Consider the following 25,152-nt stretch of genomic DNA (forward strand, 5'->3'; position numbering starts at 1 on the left):
TAGATTTAACCTGCCGTCATATCTGAAGAACTTTCTGTACAACATATTATACATTGCAAGAATTATATCTGTAGATGGTGGGTCTAAGTGTAATCTATAAATAGATATAAAGGTGAGTTGCTCTCATGCCAAAGTTAATTCCTGATTTTTTTTTTTTCTGTTTTTAACAGGAAGACTGGAGAGCCCCCACTAATAAATGGCTGGATTCCTTACCTTGGGAAGGCTTTGATTTTTAGAAAAGATGCTTTCAAATTCTTACTGGATCAGCAAAAGAAACTTGGAGATATTTTCACTGTACATATTGCTGGTGAGAAATATTTTAGTATTTCTCTTGATTTTTTTCCATCAGTGAAGTTAAACACTAATTCAAATGTTTAGTTTAGAATCTTCCTTAACCAAAAACATTTTTGTGTAGCATAGGCCAATAAAAATTACTTAAATTCACATATATTGTATGCATAATAAGTATCCATAGGATATAATTATGAGCACGTGGATTTATATACAACTATAGGTATATATGCATATTGACAGAATTTGTAGGCATGTAATGTATGAACATAGCTTTTGCCAGCACATTTAATTGTGGGTTTTTTTTCCTAAAGAAGGGAGAACTAACATCATCTTGACACCGCACAGAAAAAAATCAGATTAAATTTAGAAAACACTTAAGAAAAAAAGTGCAGAATATGTTCTCACACATTTTACAACTGGTTGACAGGAACACAAGGGAATGAATGACACATTGACTCAGTGATACAATCAGGACTGGAACACAGAAACTTCCCGTTGCCAGCCTCTTACTCTGATCATGCTTACTGAAAATAACAATATAATAAAGTATGATATAACCTTGCTGCTTTCTGTATTTATAGCTGTATTACTACACAAGCTCGAATACAAACATTTGAGTGAATTCATGTAGACACTTAGCTGTAGAAGAAAAACATAGAATGAAACTGGAATCTTGAATGAAACTTAAATATATAAATTTACATATATATATACACACAGATGTAGTTTTTACTAAAATCAATTTAAAATTCAGTGTTTTCCTCTGTTCAGAAAAAGGCGAACTCTTATTAGTGTAGGTGGATGTAATGGATCTTTTGTCCCTTTACATGCTGATATCCTTGTTCAAATGATCAACTTTAGAGTTAAGTCTATCTCATTTTTAGCTATTCCTGTATTTTTAGGGAGTTTCAAATAAAAATGTAACGTGTAAAGTATAAAGTTTGCTTTGCAATTTCATGGCAGTAGCATTAGCTTTATATTTCCATATAACTAATATTTTGCAATAATTTTTTTTTTCTTCAAAAGTCAATTAATTAAATTGCAAGCCGTATGTTTAATTAATAAAATTTTTCTTCCTGTTACCGAATCTGTTCTTTTTTTTCCTTTGGAAGAGCATTTTTACTGCTATTAAATGTGTGATTTTTTTATTCATTCAGGGTTTTTTCTTTGGAAACTGGTATGCTCAGATTTTTTTCCATCTTGAAAGTGAGTTTGACACATTACAAGACCAACTTTTGTTGAAATGCAGTCTTCTTTATTGTTAATGTACGTTCACACTATATACAGTTGTGGCTTCTTACAAATACAGATTAATAATTATAATTCAGAGACTACCTTAGTACATTCATAAAACCAGATGCAGTCCTACTTCAGAATCCTTAATGTGTTTAATCAAGTATTTATTTCTCTTTCACCTCTTTATTATTTTATGCGAGACTATGTTTAGAGATTTGTGTATTTAAGCAATCTATGAGTGTAATTTAGTTTCACGAATTTCTATTTGCATGGTAAACAAAATTCTGTTTCAACTTATCTCCCTGTGTTCAGGCATTTTGAGGAAGCCTTCCTTGACAGAGGCTGAGGTAAATGGAGTGAGTTCTGGATATCATTTCAGCCTTATGCCGGGAAATCTTTGATTTTGTGAATTTGTCATATCAGAGATACCACTTTAAGTTCTCTTTTTTTTGGTATAAAAATACTGACCGTCAAGACTTCACTAAGGAGAAACAGTTTGTCATCCACGAGTCAAGGAAGAAGCCAAAGCTAGTTAGTACCTCCTATCATGTCCTGATCCGAAGACGTACGGGATTTCTGTATGTCTTACTGATTTGACAAAGATGAATGTTTATATGTTCGGCAAACATAGCGTAGCCTGCTGTATATGGACTATCATTACTTTACCCCTGGTGGGTGTCTAAAGGTCCTGTCAAAAAATTCAAACAATATATATTGTTCTAATTATTGGTTCTCAAACTAGTTCATTTGGAAAATGCGGAACGATGCTTGGAGTTTCTGGCGTTGCCCCGTACCGGTAATGCGATTTCGCTGATTGTACTTTCCCATGTGATGAGCAAATGATTGTCATCCCTAAAAGTCGCAAGGGACATGGATGTCATCTTAATAAAGAAATTAAAAAGCACATCTTTCTATGAGAAACAATGTAAATTCCTGACCTGTCGCAGAAAATAGTTCTCTAATTGGTTTTGTGTGGTGGTGCAGCAGAATCGTTTTCCCCAAACGTCACGCTGGCGAAGCACCACTGTACATCATTGTCAGCTGTTCAGCAGAATCTCCCTAATAAGAGGACGATTACGTAAATGCGATAGTCTCAGGAAAAAAAAAAAGAGAGAAAAGAAGAGAATAAGGAGGGGAAGGAGAGAGAGAGTCTGTGGGGTTGAGATGATCACACTTCCCAAGCCAACCTCTCTGCTTGTTAAGGGTCAGCAGGATAGGCAGACGGCTAGGTAAGAACTTAAAGAGCTTCAAACAGTTTTGTCATTGTTTCTTGGGATTAAACTTTGTCTCCTTTTCCTGACAAGTTATTAGGAATGATACCGAACCTTACAACACTCTCTCTGAGACTAAATCAACTTTTAATAAAATAATCTTAGGGTTTTTTACTAAGCACACTTGCTTTTTCGAATACTGCTGCTAAGTCATTATTTTCTTTTAAATCATGATACACCTACAGTAACATATCACATTTTTCTCTCTTAGGCAAAAGGTAATTTACATTAACTCCTTACCAAGCTGAAGCCTGCCGCAAGCATTACCGAAATAACATCCATCATTAGATGCCATCTGAAATGCTTGTCTTTCATCATTAGCATTAAAAAGCTCCAGAATGCATTATTAGAGTAATTTCTTAACTATCATACAAATACTGGCTTCTGTGCTCGGATTTACCAAAGTTGACAATTTTCATATTTTCCACATCAATCTTCTATTTCTAGGAGACTGTATAAACTAAAGGGAGATAACCAGGCTATTTGCAGCATGGGTGTAATGCAGACTGAAGGATTGGAAGGGGAAATATGAATTCTCTGTATCCGTATTAAAAAAAAAAATCAGAGAGCTTTTTACAGAAACAAGCATACATCTCTTATTTTGACTTTTTTCTATGGTACTGAATAAAATAGCTCAGTGACTTAAACTACTGGAATTTGGAGTGTGACATTTCTGTATGGACACGTCTACTTAGTTTTTTGTGTTGAAGGATTTTTTTACAATCTAACAAGGAAAGGCTTTGTCCCCAGTGGTTTCTATATAAATACCTTCAATATTTAAGGCTTCCTGATCCGTGGACCGTGTGATACGCCTCCACTTTTGGCTGATTTAGCATTTACCTGTACCGGTACTCTGATGGAAACTCATGAGCATCGAGATTTTGGTTCGGTTTCAGAAAAGGCTACTTTTAAGAGGTTGTTCTTGGCATTAGCTGCAAAGGAAAGGCGTGGGAGGGGAGGGGGGAAGCTGCATTTTAAAATACCAAATAATAACTGGTAACTTTAGGAAAGATTTGCATTTGTTGGTCTCTGACACCACCAGGGACAATCAGTGGAAAGAGACCTCATCAGGGACAACGACAGGATTTAAAAAGCAAAATTAAGAACCATATTGACACTTATAAAATTTAAAATCATAACTTGAGGTGAGAAAGTTTGTTCCAGTTCGGATGTTTGCTGCTCAGGGTAGAGGAGGTGTTGGGGCATGGTTTTGTAATTAGCAATCTGTTCCTGTATGGAAGAGACTGGGGTAACCGGTGTAGCCACGCAGTGCATCTGTGTGCGAGTATGACTGTAATTGCTAAAAGCTCCCATACCCACTCTCACAACTACTTACTGACTGCAGTTAATTAGCTCTAGATTTTAGTCTTTTTCTAATTAAAAGATCTAAAATTTGATTCTCTGTGAGGTACATAAACAAGCTGCCTTTGTTATAGAGGGGTTCTACTTTTCTGACTATATAGACCTTTACTAAATGCGGTAACAAAAGTATTTTGCTTTATGTGTTTATATATATTGTTGACTTGCATTGATGTGTTCTGGAGCCTGAATTGGTTCTACAAAATGAATTCTATTTTGGTACATACTTACTTTTTGCTACCAGGAACCTGATGAGAATAATAAAAATCAGGATCTGTGATACTCTGTTTCTCAGAGATTTTTTTTTTCAGAGTATGTGCTAGTGTTGAGTGAGTTTTGATTTAAAATTATTGCTAAAATTGTTTGTCTGAAAACTCATTTGCTGAAAATAATTTTCTTACTTAAAAATTATAAGAATTGATGTGCGTTTGCTAAGTGTCTGATTAAAGATCACAAAGAAACTCATATTTTGCATCAGAAATAAGCAGATGGTGGACAGATGGTTTAAATTAATATTAATTAAAAATCTTAACTTAAATTGTTTACCCTGTAAACGCAAAGTTAGGAAGCCAGCTTTCAACTTTAGGGTTAATAACACTCCAAATCTATTTATTAAAAATTGCTCCAATGGGCATTCTTTCCAAGCTTTGATCGCAAAGATGGTAGCCTCAATAAAGAGCATGACAGTGCGTGAAAGCTGGAAAGGGAGAGCAATTCTAGGACTCTTAACAAAGATCCTGCAGAGGTCGAGACTGAAAATTCCTGTCAGCCTCTCTGGTCTGGGAAGGAAGAAATGGTCAGAAAAGAAGACTGGGAATTCATGATCTTTTTTTCATGCCGGTTTCTTCATATATTTATTCTTTTAAAATTAATTTACATTGATGATTTGTTATGTTACAGTAAAGCAAACTCTTAAGAGTACCTTAAAAACCTTCACAGGCTGTTGCCAAAAAAAAAGGGAGTCTAATTCTGTCTTGATTTATCCCTTGTGTTTCCTTACTGGTTCGCTGGGATTGCAGTGGATGTAATCGGGGGGAAATTATGGCAGCTGGTAATTGCAGAGGAAGTCCACAGCACACCCAGATTTACCACAGAGCATGGTGTGTATATACAAGTCAGAATATGGAATAACTATTATAATTCAAGTACCACTATATGGTAACCATGGATACTTGTTGACATTTTTAGTGGTAGTGACTACTTTATCTCAGGACATCTGTCACAGAGCCAAATTTGGTCCTCAGTTAAGCATGTAGTGTTCCCATTAAAATCAAAGGATATTTGTCCCTTTAGTGAGACAGAATTAGACTGTAAGTGCTGGAAGCTTTACTATTTTCCCGAGTTTATAACTGGGATATTTCACAGAGGGCGTGTACATTTTAATGGGTACCCTTTTTCCCTAATGCACCTCTCCATTAAGTTAAGAATCAAGATCTCTAAATTTAGACATAACGTGGGAATCGTCTATAAAGAGTTAAGATTTAATTGAGCTTTGGGAGCGTTAGGATTTTGATTTATGATAGTTCACCAAAATGCTCTTCTTTAGTAGTTGACTTAAAGTTTAGGGAGAAATTGCAGGATTTTTCTGGCATGGGCAACTTGAAAAAGCATCAAACTTGATGCAATCCTGTTCCTCCGTACAGGCAGCTGAAGGTACGGCTGTGTCACCTCACTGAGTACCTCGGCAAGGGTAAGAAGTTGTCGGTGCACTCTGGCACAATGGATGATAGCGCTAGGACAGTGTCTACCCCAAAATGGCACCCATGTTAAAAATGGTATCTTACTCCATTGTAACCTATGGCTTCAAAATCAAATCTCGAGGTAGTCATGTTACGGATACCAAGCACATTCTTAACAAAAAGTTGGTACAACTTCAGGAAAAAAACAGATGTGAGAGGGGCTTTAAATGTTGGGGGTTTGCAGTGTGCAGTTAAAGCCGTAACTGGCAGACCTCGAGTTTCTATGTCGCCTGCTTGAAAAAAAGCTGCCTAGGTGGCATGTTTTCCACTCCGGCCCCTGCCTTCACTTTCCTCCATGCAGGTGAAATGTGTGTGTTTCTCCCTTTCTGCTGGTAAAAACCTACAATTTTCAAATGCTGCTATGACTCCACATTGTATTTTCATGAATTATATCAGAGTAGTAAATTATTTATTTGAGTGCTACAATAGCAGAGATCACACCCTACTGTTGGCAAACCTGGTAGATCAGTCTACATGGAAATGGCTTCACACTAATTTTAGAAGAGCCATAAAAATGTACACAGGTGGAATCTGCATCCTGACAAAGAGAATCTAAATAAAACTTGTTACATCTTCCTTTTTTCTTTTTTTTTTTTTTTTTTTTTTTTTGCTTTGCAGATTTCTTCACAGATCTTTGCTTTGGGGATTTTCTGCGTGCTTTTTTCCCAGACATTGGCTTGTTTTCAGTTATTACTTCTGAAGTGTCACCAGATTATGAAAGTGCACGTGTCTCTATTTTTTTCTTTTCTTCTATTTAGGTAGATATATTACTTTTATCATGGACCCATTTCAATATGTCTATGTCATCCGAAATAGCAAGCAACTTGAATTTCATGAATTTGCTGATAAAATGGCTTCCAAAACTTTCGACTACCCAGCCTTGTCAAAAGGAAAATTCCCCGATCTCAAGGAAAACCTGCACAGAATCTACCAGTATCTACAAGGCAAACCTTTGGATATCATTTCTGACCACATGATGAAAAATCTCCAGGATGTATTTGAATGGAAATGCTCACAAGCAACAGATTGGGAAACAGAAAAAATGTACAAATTCTGCTGCTCTGTAATGTTTGAAGCCAGTTTTGTAACACTATATGGAAGAGTTCCTGCTGCAGATGGCCACAAAGTTATTAGTGAAATCAGAGACAAATTTATCAAGTTTGATGCCAGCTTTCCCTATTTAGCTGCAAACATACCAATTGAGTTGCTAGGAGCTACCAAGAAGGTTCGGAAGGAGCTTATACATCATTTTTTACTTCAGAACATGACAAAATGGCTGGGAGGGTCAAAAGTGGTCCAAGCCAGACAAGATATATTTGAGAAATATGAGCTGCTTGGAGATTATGACAAAGCAGGTAGGAAACTTATGAATGATTGCTTGTCTAAAATAAAATAATTTACTATAGACCTTTGAAATAAAAAGGCAAAATGGCGACCTTGAAATTTTTTTATGTTCTTTCTAATTGGCTAATGATAAAATGTTTTACTCTGAAACAACCCTCTATGATAATTGATTTTTTTTTTTGTGCTGAGGTGGTAAAACAAGATACTTAATGGTGATAATGAGAAAGATTATAACTGAGCTGCATTTCCTCCCCTTATTCCCCCCACCCCCCCCGACATTACATTTCAAACTATTCTCATTAAGCAGAAAATTAGACTTCAGAAGCCTATTGGTCCTCATTAGCATTCACTGATCCTTGGCTGGGTCTGTGTCCTAACATCTTTTAATTAGCACACTGCAAATCTAATCAGTGTAATAAACGCTATTAATCTTCCTTTTCACTTATTTTCTCCCAGCACATCATTTTGCCTTCCTGTGGGCCTCTGTGGGAAACACGATTCCAGCTACATTCTGGGCCATGTATTATCTTCTGCGGCACCCAGAAGCTCTTGCAGCAGTGCGTGACGAGATTGACCATTTGCTGCAGTCAACAGGTCAAAAGAGAGGGCCCACGTATAACATCCACCTCACCAGAGAACAATTGGACAACCTGGTCTACCTAGGTAATTTATTTTTATCTGTTAGGAAGAAAAGAGGGGCTCTCCCGGCAAACTCGGTTTATCACTCATTTCTGTTTACTGAGAAGGTGGAGGACACAGCTGCCTAATTGACATAATAACACCCATTTACATCAATTATAAATTATGTAGTTTATAGCTGTAGATACTCTCATTGCATGTAAACATTAAAGCCTAGGTAATTAACTATGCAAGGTATGCGAAAGGCTAAATCGAAGCTTTGCAATTATTTGAAAAAAAGTTGATGCCTATTAAGTTGTTTGATTCTGAGCATCTGCCGAAGTGTTAATGCATTTCAAATACTTCTGTATGGTACTGCCAAGAAAGACCCTTTTCGGAAATTAAAGTGGGATAATGTATTTAAACTGCAAATGTAATTTTTTTCACAAGCAGCTTCTTTCTTTTTCTCTCTTTAACAAAACAAGAAGACTTCTAAAGCGGCCTTCAGTTGAGCAATGCCTCTGAACAAAATATAAGAAGGTAAAGCTTTACAGAGTAGAAATGGTGTTTCTAGTATTGAAAAAAGTACCTTGATTCAAAATAAGGGAGCTCTAAGTGAGATACGGATCTTCCGATTATAGATCAGTGTTTCAGAGGGAGACTTTTGCCAGTTGCCGTTAGAAGCCATTTGATCCAGGAGCTGGATAGGCCTTCAGAGCATCAGCTGATGGTTTCACTTCATTTGCTAGTGCACAGGCACTGGCAAGATAAATGCTAAAATTAGCCCAAGGGAGGAGAGAGGGTGTAGAGGGTGGGAACCTAACCTTTAAGCATCTGAAAGGCTCCATAGGTAGTGTTAGCAGGATAGACAACAGCTGAATAAAAGCATGAAGGTTCAATATTCCTCCATTTTTAGATATTGAAACTATCAAGAGATAGTTTATTTTCTATTTGGAGACAGAGATAGGAATGGCAAGAAAAAGAAAAAAAAAAAAACACAAAGCACCCCAGAAGTGTAGGAATAAGGAAAATAAAAGCATGTACTTCACTAAAACCATCTGGTCCAAAAGGGTATGAACAGTTCAAAACATTAACTGTGTCATTCCTCTGCTGCTCCTTGAAATCTTGAAGTACCTTGGTAACATTTGATTTATGTGTTGAGAGGAAAGTGCCACATCCTACTTTGTAGTATTCTTGTAACACTTTTGTTAAATTTTATAATCGCGTTAAACATAATGTGGTAGAAGCTAGATTTCAATTCTTCTGGCACTTAAGTCATAAAGGGCTGGATACTGTCCCATAAAATAATAATATAGAAAAAAAATCTGTACCATAAGAGAATTAAAGTCATGCTTCAGTGGAAAGAGGAAAGGGATGTTTTGTTAATAAATGTGTAGGAGGGACAAAGGTCCCAATTTGCATTGCTTGCACACCAAAAATCTCCACATTGCAGGAAGGCTGTGGGCCAGCACTGCCTTTGCCCTTGCAGCTCGCTGACCCCAGCCTCCGAGACTGAGCTTTTCCTCTTTCCTCTCACTCCCTGTGCCAACTCAGAGCACAGAAAACCAGGATTTGTGTCCCTGCTCCCGAGTAAGGCAGACCAGGTGGGATTCTTGTATGTTCATCACCTTGTCATCTCATTCTCCTGTTTTAAGCACTCTGATTCTCCGTCCTCTTTTTGGCCTACTATAACAAGAGCCTTTTTTTGGATTCCTCATGCTATGGAGAACAAGCAAGAATTGCTAAAAAGCCTTTCTCAGGAAGCAGCGTTGTTATTATGGTCAGATTCTTTGGGTCTAGGGAACAACATGGCCTGATTTACTTCTAAATTCAAAGCACAGGTATGTGATTTTTTATTTAAAAAAAAAAAAAGCTTTCAACCCACAGCAAAACTAGCATTATTTTTTTCCAATGGCATTTCTGGGGCAGCACACTTTGTTTTGTCTACGTAAGACTTTTCCCAAAACCCAACCGCGCCTATTTGTGTGCACAGTAACATACATTATTAGTCGTTATGGCTCACAACGGTGCTCTAATATGGTAAACGACACATGAGAATGGTCTGTCGGTTTTTATGGTTATAACAGAAATGCAAAGGGTAAAGCAGAGATATACTTAGTGCATGTTTAATGCTAGGCATGTTTAGTCAGTTCGTTTGTTTAATATTAGTCCATTCATTTATATGGTGAAGTATTCTTGCCCCAGGTCATTGCTGAATCCCAGATATTTCCTGTGAAAAGAGCACAGCTTGAAAAATTTTTTCGTACACAGGAAAGGACAGGAACCCCAAACCAGCTAATACAGAATGTGTAGTTGTAACACAAATGCTGAGCATTAAAATAATTGGTTGGATTGAGAGAAATATATATATTTTCCTGGAATGGGCTGGGCAGTACCGTTTAGTTCTTAGTAAGATGCAAATATACTTGTTTCAGATCATCGTTTGTGTTGGCACACCATGATGCCTGTGGGTAAATGACCCCCACCCCAAATATTTGCATACTTGATAGCTATTTTCCTACAATACACTCTAATAATTATAGTACCCTATTACCTGCTATGTGTTAGTGTAAAATTAACAATCCATTATGCACAATAAGTTTTATAAAACATTTACAGATAGAGATCATGTTTAATTAAAATTAACTTGCCTACGAAAGCCAAATGCACTTATGATTCGCAATGACCTTTTATTACCTGCAGTCCCTTGTTTTGGCTGGATGATTGACAGCTTGCTGTTTGGCTACCATGTTGTATTTCAGCTGACAAGACTTTTCATTTTAACTCAATTTGCCTGCCTATCACAAGCTGGTGGCAGGCCAGGCTCAAGTCACCCAGCTTTGCCTCAGCAGCTTGCTCTATTTCTCATTAGTACGCATTTATTCAGTGGAAATTGGAAGACAAATGCTTGAAGGCATGTGAACTAAGTATAGCAAATTAGGGTTTAAAGACTGAATATTTATAAGTATATTGAAACAGTTTTAAAAAAAAAATCTAGAATGAATTGGAAGCTGAGCGCTAGCTTTAGTATAAGAGAAACGAAGAGAGAAGTGGGAGGATTCTAAGAATAACAATACTATGAGATATCTCTATCTCTATCTCTATCTTTCCCCCCCCCCCTCGAAAATATGTAAAATCTCTCTGACAACACCTTATCAAACAACAGCCTGGCTTCTTTATGTAGCGCTCACACAGTGAAGTTTAGCATCTCATGTGTGTAAGAAGGGGGGAAAAAATGAGGGTCATGTTCATTTGCTGCTTGGTTATCCCTTGGTATGCTTTAAATTGCCTTGTTTGTTCGGCACAAGCACAGAAACAGATGTTGCTCTACCGTGCTGGATAATTTACTGTACTTCACGGTGCAGAATGGAAGGCCTCCCAAGCTACCCAGCTGGTCTGTCAGCAGCGATGGCTGGTGTCTGCTGAACTATGACAACTGCAAGTAAAGGCTGCAGTTTTATTGTGCAGTTGTCGTTCCTCTCAATGTATAGCTCCAGCATTTGTGGAAAGCTGACTGTCTATTTTTTTAATGTGAGCCTGCAAAGCCATATAAGCTCCATTCTCCTTTGTTGATCATAATGTGACTCATTACTTTTGTCATCTAATGATTATCGGCATGATCGCTCAGAGCGAGAGCCAAGCTCGCCTTCCACACATAACTGGTACTGGAAGGTAAAACAGATTTGTCATTTACGATCTGACCGCTAAGCCACACTTTGTGCTCCATTATTGTGATTAACTTCTGCATAAGATATGCTGCCCAATTGTCATTTGGGATCCGGCAGCGGGCAGGGACTGCCGTGCTTTCTGGGAGGATGTCCGCCGATAGGATGTGACCGCATCGCTTGGGCGCTTAAATGTAAACCTGCTATTTCACAGCGGCGCTTTAATAATTATTTTTCTTTTGTTTTTTTCCTCTCTGTCCCCCTTCCTCATTTGATTTCTGCTGTCACTATGTATGTTGCCACTGTTTCCAAATGATGGACCGGCGCGGAGTTACCAGCTTCATTTTCCGCAGGTTGAAGACAGTCTGGGAGCGGAGGCTGGACCCTTTCTTTGTACCGCGTAAAGTTTTGTTGCCACAGCGCTGCCAGTTGAAATCTATCGTGTCAGGTGCCTTGTGGCTATCCGCAGTAGAGGCCATCTTCTGGAACCAGAGTTCTTTTCTGGCTTCGTCACCAACAAGCCGATTTGACTCTGCCTGATTATAGTAACGAAGGCAGTCCAAAAGAATATGCACAGACTCACTGTACGTCACATTGAATCATGGCGCTGGCCACACAAAGCTGACCGCAGCCTCATTTCTTTAGACAAATGCATGCTTAAGGAAAAACCTCCTGCAAGAAAGCATCCAGGGCCACTTTATTTGCTATGCATGCTGCACCAGATTTAATTTTTAGTGAAAGAACGTTTGTTGTTATTTTTTTTCAGAGGCATCTACACTGGGTAGCTACTGTCTCTAATAAACTAACCTTTTGGGTGCAGCAGTTACAGTGCCTTGGTGAACACTTAGAGAAGGGTAATTTGATATCACAGAACATAAATGTAGACACAAATGGATTATTATGTGCAAACGAAACCCTATTTTAGGCTATTTTTCACACTGATGATTAGAAGGAATCAAGTCACATATAACAGCGCCCATACACGCTGGTGGAAAAATAGTCAGTTTTGATTACAAAGTGAGAGATGCAGCCCTAGACAGGGGCTACATGCTGATATACATGCTATCAGAATGATTTATGCAAATTATGCATATTATTCCCAAAGGAATTCCTCCTCAAACTGCCAGGATAAATTGCCGGAAATTAGCCATAAAATCTGTCGTGCTAGGAGCAAAAGGTGAAGGCCACTGGGAAAGCAAGGACATTCAGCTTCTGGAGCCTTCCAGGATGTGATGGTGGAGACAGAAATCTTGCTTTCCCTAAGCCTGAAATGGCTATGTTTTGTTTTCTCTTGGCCAATTAAAAGTGTCTTTCTCTCTTAAAATTACCAGGCAAATAATGAATTGCTTTCATTCACTCTGACCATAACAGACACTATCATTTGGCAGCGTAGCACACGGAAAAGAAAATAAATAAATTTAAAAATCCTCAGAATGACTATGGAATTAACAAGTGAAATGATTTTTTCTAACATATAGTCCTGCCATTACATCCAACAGCTTTCAAAAGGCAAGCTAAACAGCTCCGTGGATGCTTTCGCTGGTATTTGCTTGCAACCTCCAAAATATATGTAAATGTGTAAAGCGTTCGCATCTTTTGATTGTGTTGTTTTCAATGTGATGCCTGAATAATGACTTTCCACCCAAAACTCAGTGCTGCCTACAGCCGACAGGATTTCTTAGCACCATCAGTGAGAATCACATCGGGAGGTTCAGTGTCGTGGCTCTCCGCCCCAGCCCTGCGGGGTTGTTTATTGCCTCCTCCTGGCCTCTGCTTTATGTTTGGTTTGTGGTTTTTTTTTTCCTTTAGCCTGCCCTACTAAACCTGTCGAGATTCAGCAGCTGTAGCCATGTATAACTTCCAATCATCTCCCATATTTCTGACGCTTTCCCCCCCTCTGCTTTTGTTTAATCGCAGAGAGTGCCTTAAACGAGAGTTTACGAATGTGCTCGTCCTCCATGAACATTCGCATCAGCCAGGAGGATTTTGTTCTCAAGCTTGAAGGGAATCAAGAAGTCAGTTTGAGGAAAGGCGACTGGATAGCCCTTTACCCGCAGATTTTGCACATGGACCCTGAGGTCTATGAAGATCCTAAGGTAAACATTCAGCTGGTGCTACTCGTCCTACTCCAGGCGCATCGCAGCAGCCCAGCCTTTTGTGATCTGTAGGGTTTTTTTTTTTACTGCTGTTCCTTCTTGTGGAACAAATCTTCCTACTTTCAGACGTATTTTCTAGGGCCCTATAGGTCAAAGGATTCATGGCCTGAAGAGAGAAATATGGTGATGAGACTGACTGCAACTGCTTTCAAAGGAATTGACAATTGCACGTTGACTACCATAAACTTTAGGCTAAATGTGGGTTTTGTTTGGCAGTGGATCATTTGATACCCAAGGAGGGCTGAATAATAGAAGGTGGTTTAAATAGCAAATAATGTGGGCCATTTAGCTAAGTGCCCCCAAAGCATCATTGACTCTCTGAAGCCCTATAATAGCAATGTCTTACTTGAGCCTTATGCTTTTTCACCTCCCTTCATAGGGATTCACCCCTTCTTGATCAATTAGTAGAGTGTTGTGAACTTGAGACTGTAAAGCTGTTGCTCTGCAGCGAAGCTCGGAGGGTAATTGTGTCATCTCCTTGTATTTTTCTCTGATGCTTGAGTTAATGAATATCAAAGACTCGAAATTAATCCACCCTGCCTCAGCCTTAATACAGCTTCAGAAGTTCACCACCTGCATGCAAATTGAATAGTCCTCGTCTTGGCTAGGTTGCTCCCCCGGATTGCTGTCCCCAGCCCAGGGTGACATGGAGGAAGAGCGAGGGTGCATGCTGAGGCTGCTAAATGCCTCCTCTGCCTGAGAGGCAAGAGCTCATAGCTGATCCATTCCTCATCCCCGTTTTCCTAAGCAAATGGCTGTCTCCCAGCCATGCTGATTTTCATCCTTGGCATTTGAGCCAAAGAAGAAGGGAACTGGATTTTTTTACATGCTTATAGAAAACCCATGTTAGAGGCATTCTCCCTGAGGCTCTCCCTTTCGGGAATTCAAGGATATGATGTTGCAGAGGAAAGATGAGATTCAAGTGCCTTGTTGGTGTGGGACAGCATCTTGCTGTGCAGGAGCTCGGCCAGCCTCGGTGAGAGGAGGTGTGGACCGTGTCGGAGTTAGCAGAAGTAAGGTATAGTCACCGGGATGAACACTGGAGCCATGAAAATGGAAATGACGTCCAGGAGGGCTCTGCTGGCTGTCCCCACCCAAAAATGAAGACAAAGCCCGCTGAGAAAATTAGGGTTTTAAAAAATAATCCATAATTGGCAAATAGTTGATTAATATTTCTATCCTTAAATAGTAACAACTAGCAAATAAGCTTTTTCTTGTTTTATTCTTAACACTTTATTTTGGAGAACATTATTGATTTGTCAAAAGTCCATCTGTTTGTTTAGGTCCTAGACCAAAAGCATCAGTGTGGAAACTGATCCCCTCCCTTATCCAATAATTGCCGGAATATATTACCATATTTCCATTGCTTGAATATATCTGCTTAGTATCAGCTCTGCTCAGCTTTCACAGTACAGCTTTAGTTCATATATTTTATCTTTTTGATAGTGAATGAGCAATCCACACATTGCAGTACATTGATTTCAGCACATGGGCCCTCTTGAAAAGTGGGGAAATCACTGTTCTGTTTGGTTCTTAAAATATGCAGTGTGCTTTCAACAATAACTACTGAGGATCAGATAGAGATGGAGAATGAATTTTTTGAAAGGTGCAGTCTTGAGCTTGTCATGTATTTAGGGAAAACTTTCCTGGGAAAACAGGCAGCTTGACAAGATAATTTTGTAGCAATGCTTTTCTCCTGGATACATAAATTTAAGTTCAAGCTATCTTTTGCTTTGGCACCATATTGTATAAGTGTAAGCATATATTGTTGACCTCTTTCTCCACTCATCAAAGTCTAAATAAATGAGTCAGTTTTCTATAAAGTGGATAAGTGAACCCCTAAGTCCTAACTCAGCTAGTTATAGAGCTCTGTAAATGAACTCTGCAAATCCCATAGAGTGAAACATCAGGAAACCCTGCAGAAAACCTACATGGTGCCTTCCCAAACCAAGCTAAATATGAGATGTGGCAGAGAGAGACTTACATCGATCACAGGAGATTGCTCAATTTGCATAATACTCTTAGCAGGCCATCCACACAGAACTTCCTCGCCTGTTCTTGCTCAGCGTCTTCACCTTTTCCTTGCCATCAACCACCCTGTCTCTTCGAAGGAGGCCTTGTGCATGGCTGAAAGTTCCTTTATTGTCAAAAATTAGTCTTTATTTAGCCAGCAAACTAGCTTTTAAGGAAACACTATCCAACCCAAGGGGCTTCAACAGCACAAGCCTGAGTTTCATGTCACTGTCATTGGCTCCATTCCTGTCTCATACTCATTTTCTGCTTTCCCAATTCCTTAGACACCAATTTATTTTTTGTTAAAAGCAATTACAACTCTCAGATGGCTCTTAAGATGACAAAGAAAGCATAAGGTTTGACCCAGTATGTCTATGTGTACAATACCACAGTTCTTAATTGCTCCAGACACCAGGAGTGCACCTTGTGGAAATGTTCCAACAAAGTGAAGAGCTCTGGGTTGGGTTGGGTTGTTTTTTTTAAGCTATTGCAGTTCATACTTAGCAGCGCTTTTTTAGACCAGCAGGCTTTACATTTCAGGAAGTGAATCTTTTTTAAGGAAGAAGGGGTATTCTGGGCTTTCATTTGTTACTGTGTTTCTTCAAATGAAGCAATAACTTACCAGGAAAAAAAAATGGCATGCTTCCTTTTGGCTGGGGTGTTCAAAGCGACTGAAAAGAATTACTTGTCAGTGGAAACACACATATAATCACCTTTATCTTTGTGGAAAATCCAGGGCTCTGCCATTTAGAGAAACAAGCTCATGTTCTTCAACACCCAAAGTTACATCCCCTCCAGTGCACCTTGTACTTGTTCCCTTTCTCATAGACCACCTCCCCTGCCACTGTTTTTTCCCGACAGCAAGACCTGCAGTGCATGGTTTTCAGAGCCTTTAATCTAATGGGTAGATCAGTATCAGTGTATTTTTCATTGTGGTGTGGGTTTTTTTAATCAGTTGAGGTTGGTTTCTGTCTGACTGACTTGTTCCCAGCCAGCTCCAAATGGCTGCCGCTATAGCAGATGTATGCAAAGCAGGACAAATGCTAATGAGTGACCATAAGCAAGAAGTGTCTGTCATTTTTATTCAAAGCATGCAGGAGGATTTTGTAAGTGGTTAATTTGCCGTTGACTGAGTGAGGATGCCAGATCTCCTTCATTCAAAAACATGAATTATCTCTAAACAGGGATCCTGCTACTGGAAAATAGTCAGAATGATGTTCAATTTATGGAACGTAGGTTACAAGCGCAACCTCAAGCCTTACTTGAAAGCACCCTCTTTATAATGGTCAATCACTGGCGGTTGTCCTGCTTTGCACACAGCTTCTGGAGCAAAACATTTGAAGGTCAGATGTGGCAAATTAAGCAGCAGCCATCTCCAACTGAAGGGAAAATTGACTGCAAAGCATCGGGTCTGGTTTTTGAATAATCTGCACCACTGGGTGCAAAAGAAGGATGGATTTTGCTCTAGCTTGCAAGAGTAAGATCAGTGCAATGCATTAATTTATTCATAGGCATTTGCAGAATTTGGCAGATTGTCCTTATTCATGATGTATGTACCACACTGAGCGCATATGATACTTTACAAGAAAATTGTCCTTCCCCTAAGGTTCATTGTCCCTGCTACAAAGCGGTCAAAATCTAATTACAATCAATATAGGCCAGACGTTCAGTGGATGAGACGTAGAAGTTGAAGGAGCTTGATGTAAAAGGGCTAAGCTAAGTAAGTGGATTTAAGGAGTGTTCTTTGCAGGGAAGATAATGTGAGTTAATGAAACTTGAGGGAACCAACTAAAAAGGAGAAGCTGTCAGCTCCTTGTCTTCCTCTTTATCTTATTTTCTGGGTTTCAGAAGTGTTACCATTGTACAAACAAAGCAACTCATGTAACTGCCTTGTTAGATATCATGCGCTCTCTCTCTTTATCTTTTATTTTCAGGAGTATAAGTTTGATCGATACATAGAGAATGGCAAGAAGAAAACCACATTCTACAAGGCAGGAAGAAAACTGAAGTATTTCCTAATGCCCTTTGGCTCTGGGATCAGCATGTGTCCAGGGAGGTTCCTCGCAATGAATGAGATGAAGATGTTTCTTTTCATACTAGTGGCTCATTTCGATGTAGAACTAGTGGAAAACAAAGCTGTCAGACTTGATAACAGTCGTATGGGCCTTGGTATCCTCCTGCCAGACGTTGATATTGCCTTTCGTTACAAGCTAAGGTCCTTAAGAAAGTGAGCGGCTGCCTATATGCCTTCTACTAATCTCCATGTTTGCTCTGTTTCATCACTCAGCTTGGTATTTTTGGAAACATTTGCTTTTCCCTCTCTGCTTTTACCTCATTCCTATTTGTTTCTAAGGAGAAAAGCCCTTGGCTTGGAGGTAGATACCAGATGCAGGGACATGCAACCTCAATTTGTCCTGCCTGAGTTGTGAGTAGTGAGGTGAGATGACAAGAGTTTGGCCAAGTAAATAGCCCAACGTCCCTACAAGACGGACCCCATACTCTTGGCCATGAGTTGAGTAGCATTTACGGGGGGGGTGACATCAGGCTAAATCCAGGCCATTTATATGGAAAACGGGCTCAGCAGCCCTCTGTCACAGGGGTTCCCCCTTGTTAGATTGGGAGGTCCCATACACCCACCATCTGGAGGCATCTCTGCATCATAGAAGCATAATAGCAAGAAAGGGGGAACTTAATTCTAGGGGTGAAAGAATTTTTGGTGATTATTATTCTAACTTTTTATTTACTCTGTTCCCTTCATGGTCTTGCGTGTCTTAGCCCTTATTTGGGAGATGTGATGGAAGCTGTGTGGGGTGGTGGGAGATGATTTGCAAGAATGTCTTACTGGCAACACATTTCTGACTTCAGTTTTATGTACTGAGGGTGAATGCTTTGCTTTTCTTCTTTTTGGGTTTTTTTGGTGCAATGCAAAGAACTTAGAATCTGTGATTTTTTTCCTACAGTCATTTAAAGTCAGAAGGGAGGTTCTGTTGATTTTAATAGGCTCTGGATCAAGCCTAAATTATCTATTTTGGCTTTTGAGCCAAAAAAGTACATTCTTCAGGGAGAAAATATATAAGCCTGTTTGAAATTATTCTATCATCTCAAAAATTACCTTCTGTTTGTCTCACTGTTTTCCTAGTAACATGTCCGTATGTTTATTTTGACCATTTCTTGTGTTTGTTCATTTCTCCAGAAAGGCAAAAGAAGCAGAGAGCTTCAAGGGCAAGTGTGGTATCTAAAACTACTTTTTAATAGTGTTTTACTGTGCCTAAGTTATGCATAGGCAGAGTAGTGTGACCTGTGTTTGGAAACAGACTTGTCCATCTACAAATTGGAAAATAGGCTCTTCCCTGGGGCCAAAATTTGAACAAGTGAGAACCCTGGGCAGCCACAGAAGTTATCTGTATACTGGCTGCCCAACCTGCTTCACTGAGTGACCAGCTCTTGTTTCAAAAATTAATTTCCTAATGCACGGGATCTGTGATTTTTAGACCCTGTCTCTCTTCCCAGCCATCACTTCAGAGACTGATGAGGATTCTCGTGGCTGTTCAGTCTCAATTTGCCAAGATGATAATTGTGATGGGAGAGTAGCCATGTCTGTGGGCCTTGCCTTGTGTTCCGAAAAAACATCTCTCTTTGGGATGTGCCAGCGTAAGTCTTTTAAAATCAGAAATTTTACTCATCTCTAAAGCACTTGATGGCCTATGGATGGAAACTGCTACGTACATACTAAGGATTAGAATTATTTATTGTTATTTGTGTAGAAGCCTGTTTAGTTATTCATGTAAAGCACATACCCTAAATAATCATCAGCATCAGTAGAAAGGCTTTCAGAGATTGGCACAGCCACATTCCAAATCCTCCAAGGAGAAAATTGTGGTTTTGTGAGATATATTGGATAAACATTTTCTCTTCATATATAATATCAATAATGCCTACAGTGTTGGAGTACACTTACATTAAATGGGCTTTGCAGTTGATTAAATGCTTTAACTTTGCTTCAACATTTAATCAACAGCAAAAGCTGATTATTGCTTTGTGCCACAGAATAAAATTTGTTTTTATGGAGAGATTCTTGTACTCAGGTAACTTACTGCTGTAGTTACTCTGTAGGAGCTATTCGGTACTCAGCCATAGCTCACAATCCAGTTTGGACATTAGAGCCTGGTTTATTGAGAGAGGAAACGTTGATATCATTATACTGTTGACTGTATTCCATTATTGCTTAAATGTAAGCTGTAAAATGTCTCATGCCACAGTTATGATAAATCTTTCTTTGGCATCCAACTTCGAAACAAACCTGAAGCAACTGTGAAAATAACGGTAGGTATTTTCTTTAAACAGAAGTCTTCTTATGATTCTATTCTATTTTTAGGATTTTGAATTAGAATATTACGGGCTGCTGCATAATTTGGTAGGACATAATAGGACTGTGCCAAAAGTACATGCAAATCATTAGTAATTTCATATTAATTGCTGATCAGTTTGTATAGAATCATAGAATCATAGAATCATTTAGGTTGGAAAAGACCTTTAAGATCATCGAGTCCAACCGTCAACCTAGCACTGCCAAGTCCACCACTAAACCATGTCCCTAAGTGCCACATCTACATGTCTTTTAAATACCTCCAGGGATGGTGACTCAACCACTTCCCTCGGCAGCCTCTTCCAATGCTTGACAATCCTTTCAGTGAAGAAATTTTTCCTAATATCCAATCTAAACCTCCCCTGGCACAACTTGAGGCCATTTCCTCTCGTCCTATTGCTTTTTACTTGGGAGAAGAGACCAACACCCACCTCGCTACAACCTCCTTTCAGGGAGTTGTAGAGAGCGATAAGGTCTCCCCTCAGCCTCCTTTTCTCCAGGCTAAACAACCCCAGTTCCCTCAGCCACTCCTCATAACACTTGTTCTCCAGACCCTTCACCAGCTTCGTTGCCCTTCTCTGGACACGCTCCAGCACCTCAATGTCTTTCTTGTAGTGAAGGGCCCAAAACTGAATGCAGTATTTGAGGTGCAGCCTCACCAGTGCCGAGTATAGGGGCACGATCACTTCCCTACTCCTGCTGGCCACACTGTTTCTGATACAGACCAGGATGCCATTGGCCTTCTTGGCCGCCTGGGCACACTGCCGGCTCATGTTCAGCCAGCTATTGACCAACACCCCCAGGTCCTTTTCCGCCAGGCAGCTTTCCAGCCGCTCTTCCCCAAGCCTGTAGCGCTGCATGGGGTTGTTGTGACCCAAGGGCAGGACCGGCACTTGGCCTTGTTGAACCTCTTACAATTGGCCTTGACCCATCGATCCAGCCTGTCCAGATCCCTCTGCAGAGCCTTCCCACCCTCAAGCAGATCAACGCTCCCACCCAACTTGGTGTCGTCTGCAAACTTACTGAGGGAGCACTCAATCCCCTCATCGAGATCATTGATAAAGATATTGAACAAGACCGGCCCCAATACTGAGCCCTGGGGAACACCGCTCGTGACCGGCCGCCAACTGGATTGAACTCCATTCACCACAACTCTCTGGGCCCGGCCGTCCAGCCAGTGTTTTACCCAGCAAAGAATATGCCCATCCAAGCCATGAGCAGCCAGTTTCTCCAGGAGAATGCTGTGGGAAACGGTGTCAAAGGCTTCACTAAAGTCTAGGTAGGCAACATCCACAGCCTTTCCTTCATCCACTAAGCGGGCCACCTTGTCATAGAAGGAGATCAGGTTAGCCAAGCAGGACCTGCCTTTCATAAACCCATGCTGACTGGGCCTGATCACCTGGTTGTCCTGTATGTGCCACGTGATGGCACTCAAGATGATCTGCTCCATAACCTTCCCCAGCACCGAGGTCAGACTGACAGGCCTGTAGTCCCCCAGATCCTTCTTCTGGCCCTTCTTGTAGATGGGTGTCCCATTTGCTAACCTCCAGTCAACTGGGACCTCCCCGGTTAGCCAGGACTGCTGATAAAGGATTGAAAGTGGCTTGGTGAACACTTCTGCCAGCTCCCTCAGTACCCTTGGGTGGATCCCACCTGGCCCCATAGACTTGTGTGTGTCTAAGTGGTGTAGCAGGTCACTAACCATTTCCCCTTGGATTAAAGGGGCTTCATTCTGCTCCCCGTCCCTGTCTTCCAGCTCAGGGGGCTGGGTAGCCAGAGAACAACTGGTCTTACTATTAAAGACTGAGGCAAAGAAGGCATTAAGTACCTCAGCTTTTTCCTCATCCTTTGTCACTATGTTTCCCCCTGCATACAGTAAGGGATGGAGATTCTCCTTAGCCCTCCTTTGTTGCTAATGTACTTGTAGAAACATTTTTTATTGTCTTTTACGGCAGTAGCCAGATTAAGTTCTAGCTGGGCTTTGGCCCTTCTAACTTTACCCCTGCATAACCTCACGACATCCTTGTAGTCCTCCTGAGTTGCCTGCCCCTTCTTCCAAAGCTCATAAACTCTCCTTTTTTTCCTGAGTTCCAGCCAAAGCTCTCTGTTCAGCCAGGCTGGTCTTCTTCCCTGATGGCTCATCTTTTGGCACATGGGGATGGCCTGCTCCTACACCTTCCTCTTGAAGAATGTCCAGCCTTCCTGGACTCCTTTGCCCTTCAGAACTGCCTCCCAAGGGACTCTGTCAACCAGGCTCCTAAACAGGCCAAAGTCAGCCCTCCGGAAGTCCAAAGTAGCAGTTCTGCTGACCCCCCTCCTTACTTCTCCAAGAACTGAAAACTCTTATCATTTCGTGATTGCTATGCCCAAGATGGCCTCCAGCCATCACGTCACCCACAAGTCCTTCTCTGTTCGCAAACAACAGGTCCAGCGGGGCGCCTTCCCTAGTTGACTCACTTACCAGCTGTGTCAGGAAGTTATCTTCCCCACACTTCAGAAACCTCCTAGACTGTTTCCTCTCTGCCGTGTTGTATTTCCAGCAGACATCTGGTAAGTTGAAGTCCCCCACGAGAACAAAGGCTAGCGATTGTGAGACTTCTCCCGGCTGCTTATAGAATATTTCATCTGCCTTTTCATCCTGGTTGGGTGGTCTATAACAGACTCCCACCATGATATCTGCCTTGTTGGCCTTCCCCCTGATTCTTACCCATAAAGACTCAACCCTATCATCACCATCATTAAGCTCTAGACAATCAAAACACTGCCTAACATAGAGGGCTACCCCACCACCTCTCCTTCCTTGCCTATCCCTTCTGAAGAGCTTATAGCCATCCATTGCAGCACTCCAGCTGTGCGAGTCATCCCACCATGTTTCCGTGATAGCAACTGTATCATAGTTTTCCTGCTGCACAATGGCTTCCAGCTCCTCCTGTTTGTTGCCCATGCTGCGTGCATTGGTGTAGATGCACTTGAGCTGGGCTACTGATCCCGCTGCCTTTTTGGGGAAGAAGCCCTAATTCCTATGTGACCATTCTCAGGCACTTCCGTGGTTTCTAACACATCAATAACCCTTGCGTCTCTGCTGCCTCATGGATCTCCATCCCCTACCTCCACTGAGACGGCAGACCGAAGGACCTCGCTAGCGCACCGTCCCTCAAACATTGGTGTGCTGCCCCCAGGCTTATCTCTAGCGAGCCTGGTTTTATAGTATCTATTTTGAAATTAAAAGAAGACCTAGACTGTATCCAAAAGAGCAAATTAAATCTATAGGGCATGCTTCCATTAAAAAAAAAAAAAAAAAGAAAAAAAGTGTCAGAATCTTTCCCAGGAGTTGCAGGAAACCTCCATGAAGGCACTTGGAGGTCTTGCGTCGGGGTTAGAGAGCATGTTATGCACCATGCAAGAGGACAGCATTTTGCTGGGATAAGAGTTAGCTGTTCTTTTTGCTCAGGGACCAAAATAATCAAACTTAAAGCATGGCCTGCCCAGCTTGTCCTGGAACTGTGTCCCTGATAACTCATGCTCCTGGTGGGTTAGTTTTGCTGGTAAGCAACGCATCACTACCTTAGCATACCCCAGCTGCAGAGGAGGTAAGCCTCACCCCCCTGTAAAGTCACAAGTGCTAGAGCAGGACAGAGGAAATGTTAAGCCCATCTGGTCCATGTACTCAGCAGCTGTGGAGGTGACTTATTGAGAGTCAGCAGCTGGTCTGACCAGGAGTGACTCGGTCTCCGTGGAGCAGGGAGTGAAAGGCCCACGGTGTCGGTATTCCTGGTTGATAAGCCGTAGCAGCACAATGGGATGAGCATGCACCATCCCTGGAGGTCCCAGCTGGAGCCAAGCTGGCCACAGTGTGCTGCGCCATGGAGAGCATGTTTCATGACGTAGGGAGCAATATGGTTTTTGATGACCTCCTCTGCCGCAGAACCCAGAAGTGATCAGCTCTTAGTGTCTGTCGCTGGGGCGCTAAGATGGCAAAATCATCTAAGCGGAAACCGCAGTGCTGTTTGCAAGCGTTCAGGTGCCAGTGGTGCGGCAGGGGTGAGTGGTGGGAGGCAGTCAGACCTTGTGCTTCCTTGTCCCTCCTCTCCACTTCAGCAGGGGGGTCTGCCCTGCAAGCCCAGCAATGCCTGCTTGTCTCATCCGCTGACCCGGCAGGCAGGAAGGAGTGCGTGGGTGCCCCTTGAATTTCTCTGCTGTTCCTCTAGTGAAATGGTGCACTCACTGATCAGTTTGAGATGTGACTCGGCTGGTCAGTACCAGCCTCTGACTGTAAGTTGTCGCTGTCTGTGGCTACACTGATAATACCTTCTGCTATTAAAAAAAAAAAAAAAAAAAAATCACCTTTTTTCTCATATGAAATAGGTTTACTAAGTCAGTATGGCCCTTTATAGCACCCGAGAAGAAAAGTGAATTCATCATCAACTAATGTGAATGCTAAAATGTGATTTTTGTAATTATTATTCTTATTTTAATTTACAGATTGTATGTTCTCCATTTTCATGATGGCACTCAGTACTGCTATAAGCTACTGTAATCTTTTTAAACTGTTACATTACTGAAAAGACCACGCTAGTCTCTGTGTGCCTGTTTACAAATTAGACTTTCTCATCTCTGCCAGTATGTCCTAATGTGCTAATACAAAAACATGTAAGAGTTGGTCTTTAGTTTATGCTTTTAAGCCGGTTGCATGTCACTATTTTTGGCGTTGCTATTTTTATGAATAATTACTGGTCTGTGAATTTCTCTTGTAGAATTATAAATGATCCTTTATTTCATCATTATTGAACTTTCTGACATTCAAAAGATTGTGAATTGCTCTTAATTGTGCAAACTGACATTTTGTATATAGATGAACAACGGTTAGGTTCTACTTTAATAGTTAATATCCATCATTAAGGCTCTTAGATCGAATAAGGTATATTGTGAATTTCTGAGCAAGAAAACTGAAACTTCATTATTTTAGTAATCTAACATCTTAAGTGACTTTTGTATTTCAAGGACACAATAAAAATGAATATATCTATTTTAATATTGAATGACTGTCCATGGTATTTTTTTCAAGCTTACATTTACACTTTTCTCTCAGAT

The 25,152-nt window shown here is 40.7% G+C and overlaps 1 protein-coding gene across 1 annotated transcript; it reads left to right on the top strand.

The window, feature by feature from the left end:
• The first annotated feature begins 249 nt into the window (after positions 1–249).
• CYP7B1 (cytochrome P450 family 7 subfamily B member 1) lies at positions 250–20,791 on the top strand. Its single transcript, XM_076329640.1, has 5 exons — positions 250–307; positions 6,658–7,254; positions 7,700–7,906; positions 13,444–13,622; positions 17,630–20,791. The coding sequence occupies exons 2-5, from the start codon at positions 6,678–6,680 to the stop codon at positions 17,924–17,926; spliced, it is 1,260 nt and encodes a 419-aa protein (XP_076185755.1). The 5' UTR covers positions 250–307; positions 6,658–6,677; the 3' UTR covers positions 17,927–20,791.
• Positions 20,792–25,152: the final 4,361 nt, after the last annotated feature.

Source organism: Aptenodytes patagonicus, chromosome 2 (genome assembly GCF_965638725.1).
Source record: "Aptenodytes patagonicus chromosome 2, bAptPat1.pri.cur, whole genome shotgun sequence".
In the NCBI taxonomy this organism is placed as follows: domain Eukaryota; kingdom Metazoa; phylum Chordata; class Aves; order Sphenisciformes; family Spheniscidae; genus Aptenodytes; species Aptenodytes patagonicus.

What these genes read in the sequence shown, in the direction of transcription:
- CYP7B1 (XM_076329640.1), top strand. Translation starts at nt 6,678, where the DNA reads ATGGACCCATTTCAATATGTCTATGTCATCCGAAATAGCAAGCAACTT. An exon ending in TGGAGATTATGACAAAGCAG is followed by an intron (nt 7,255 to 7,699) that starts GTAGGAAACTTA and finishes ATTTTCTCCCAG; the next exon opens with CACATCATTTTGCCTTCCTG. An exon ending in AGGTCTATGAAGATCCTAAG is followed by an intron (nt 13,623 to 17,629) that starts GTAAACATTCAG and finishes TTTTATTTTCAG; the next exon opens with GAGTATAAGTTTGATCGATA.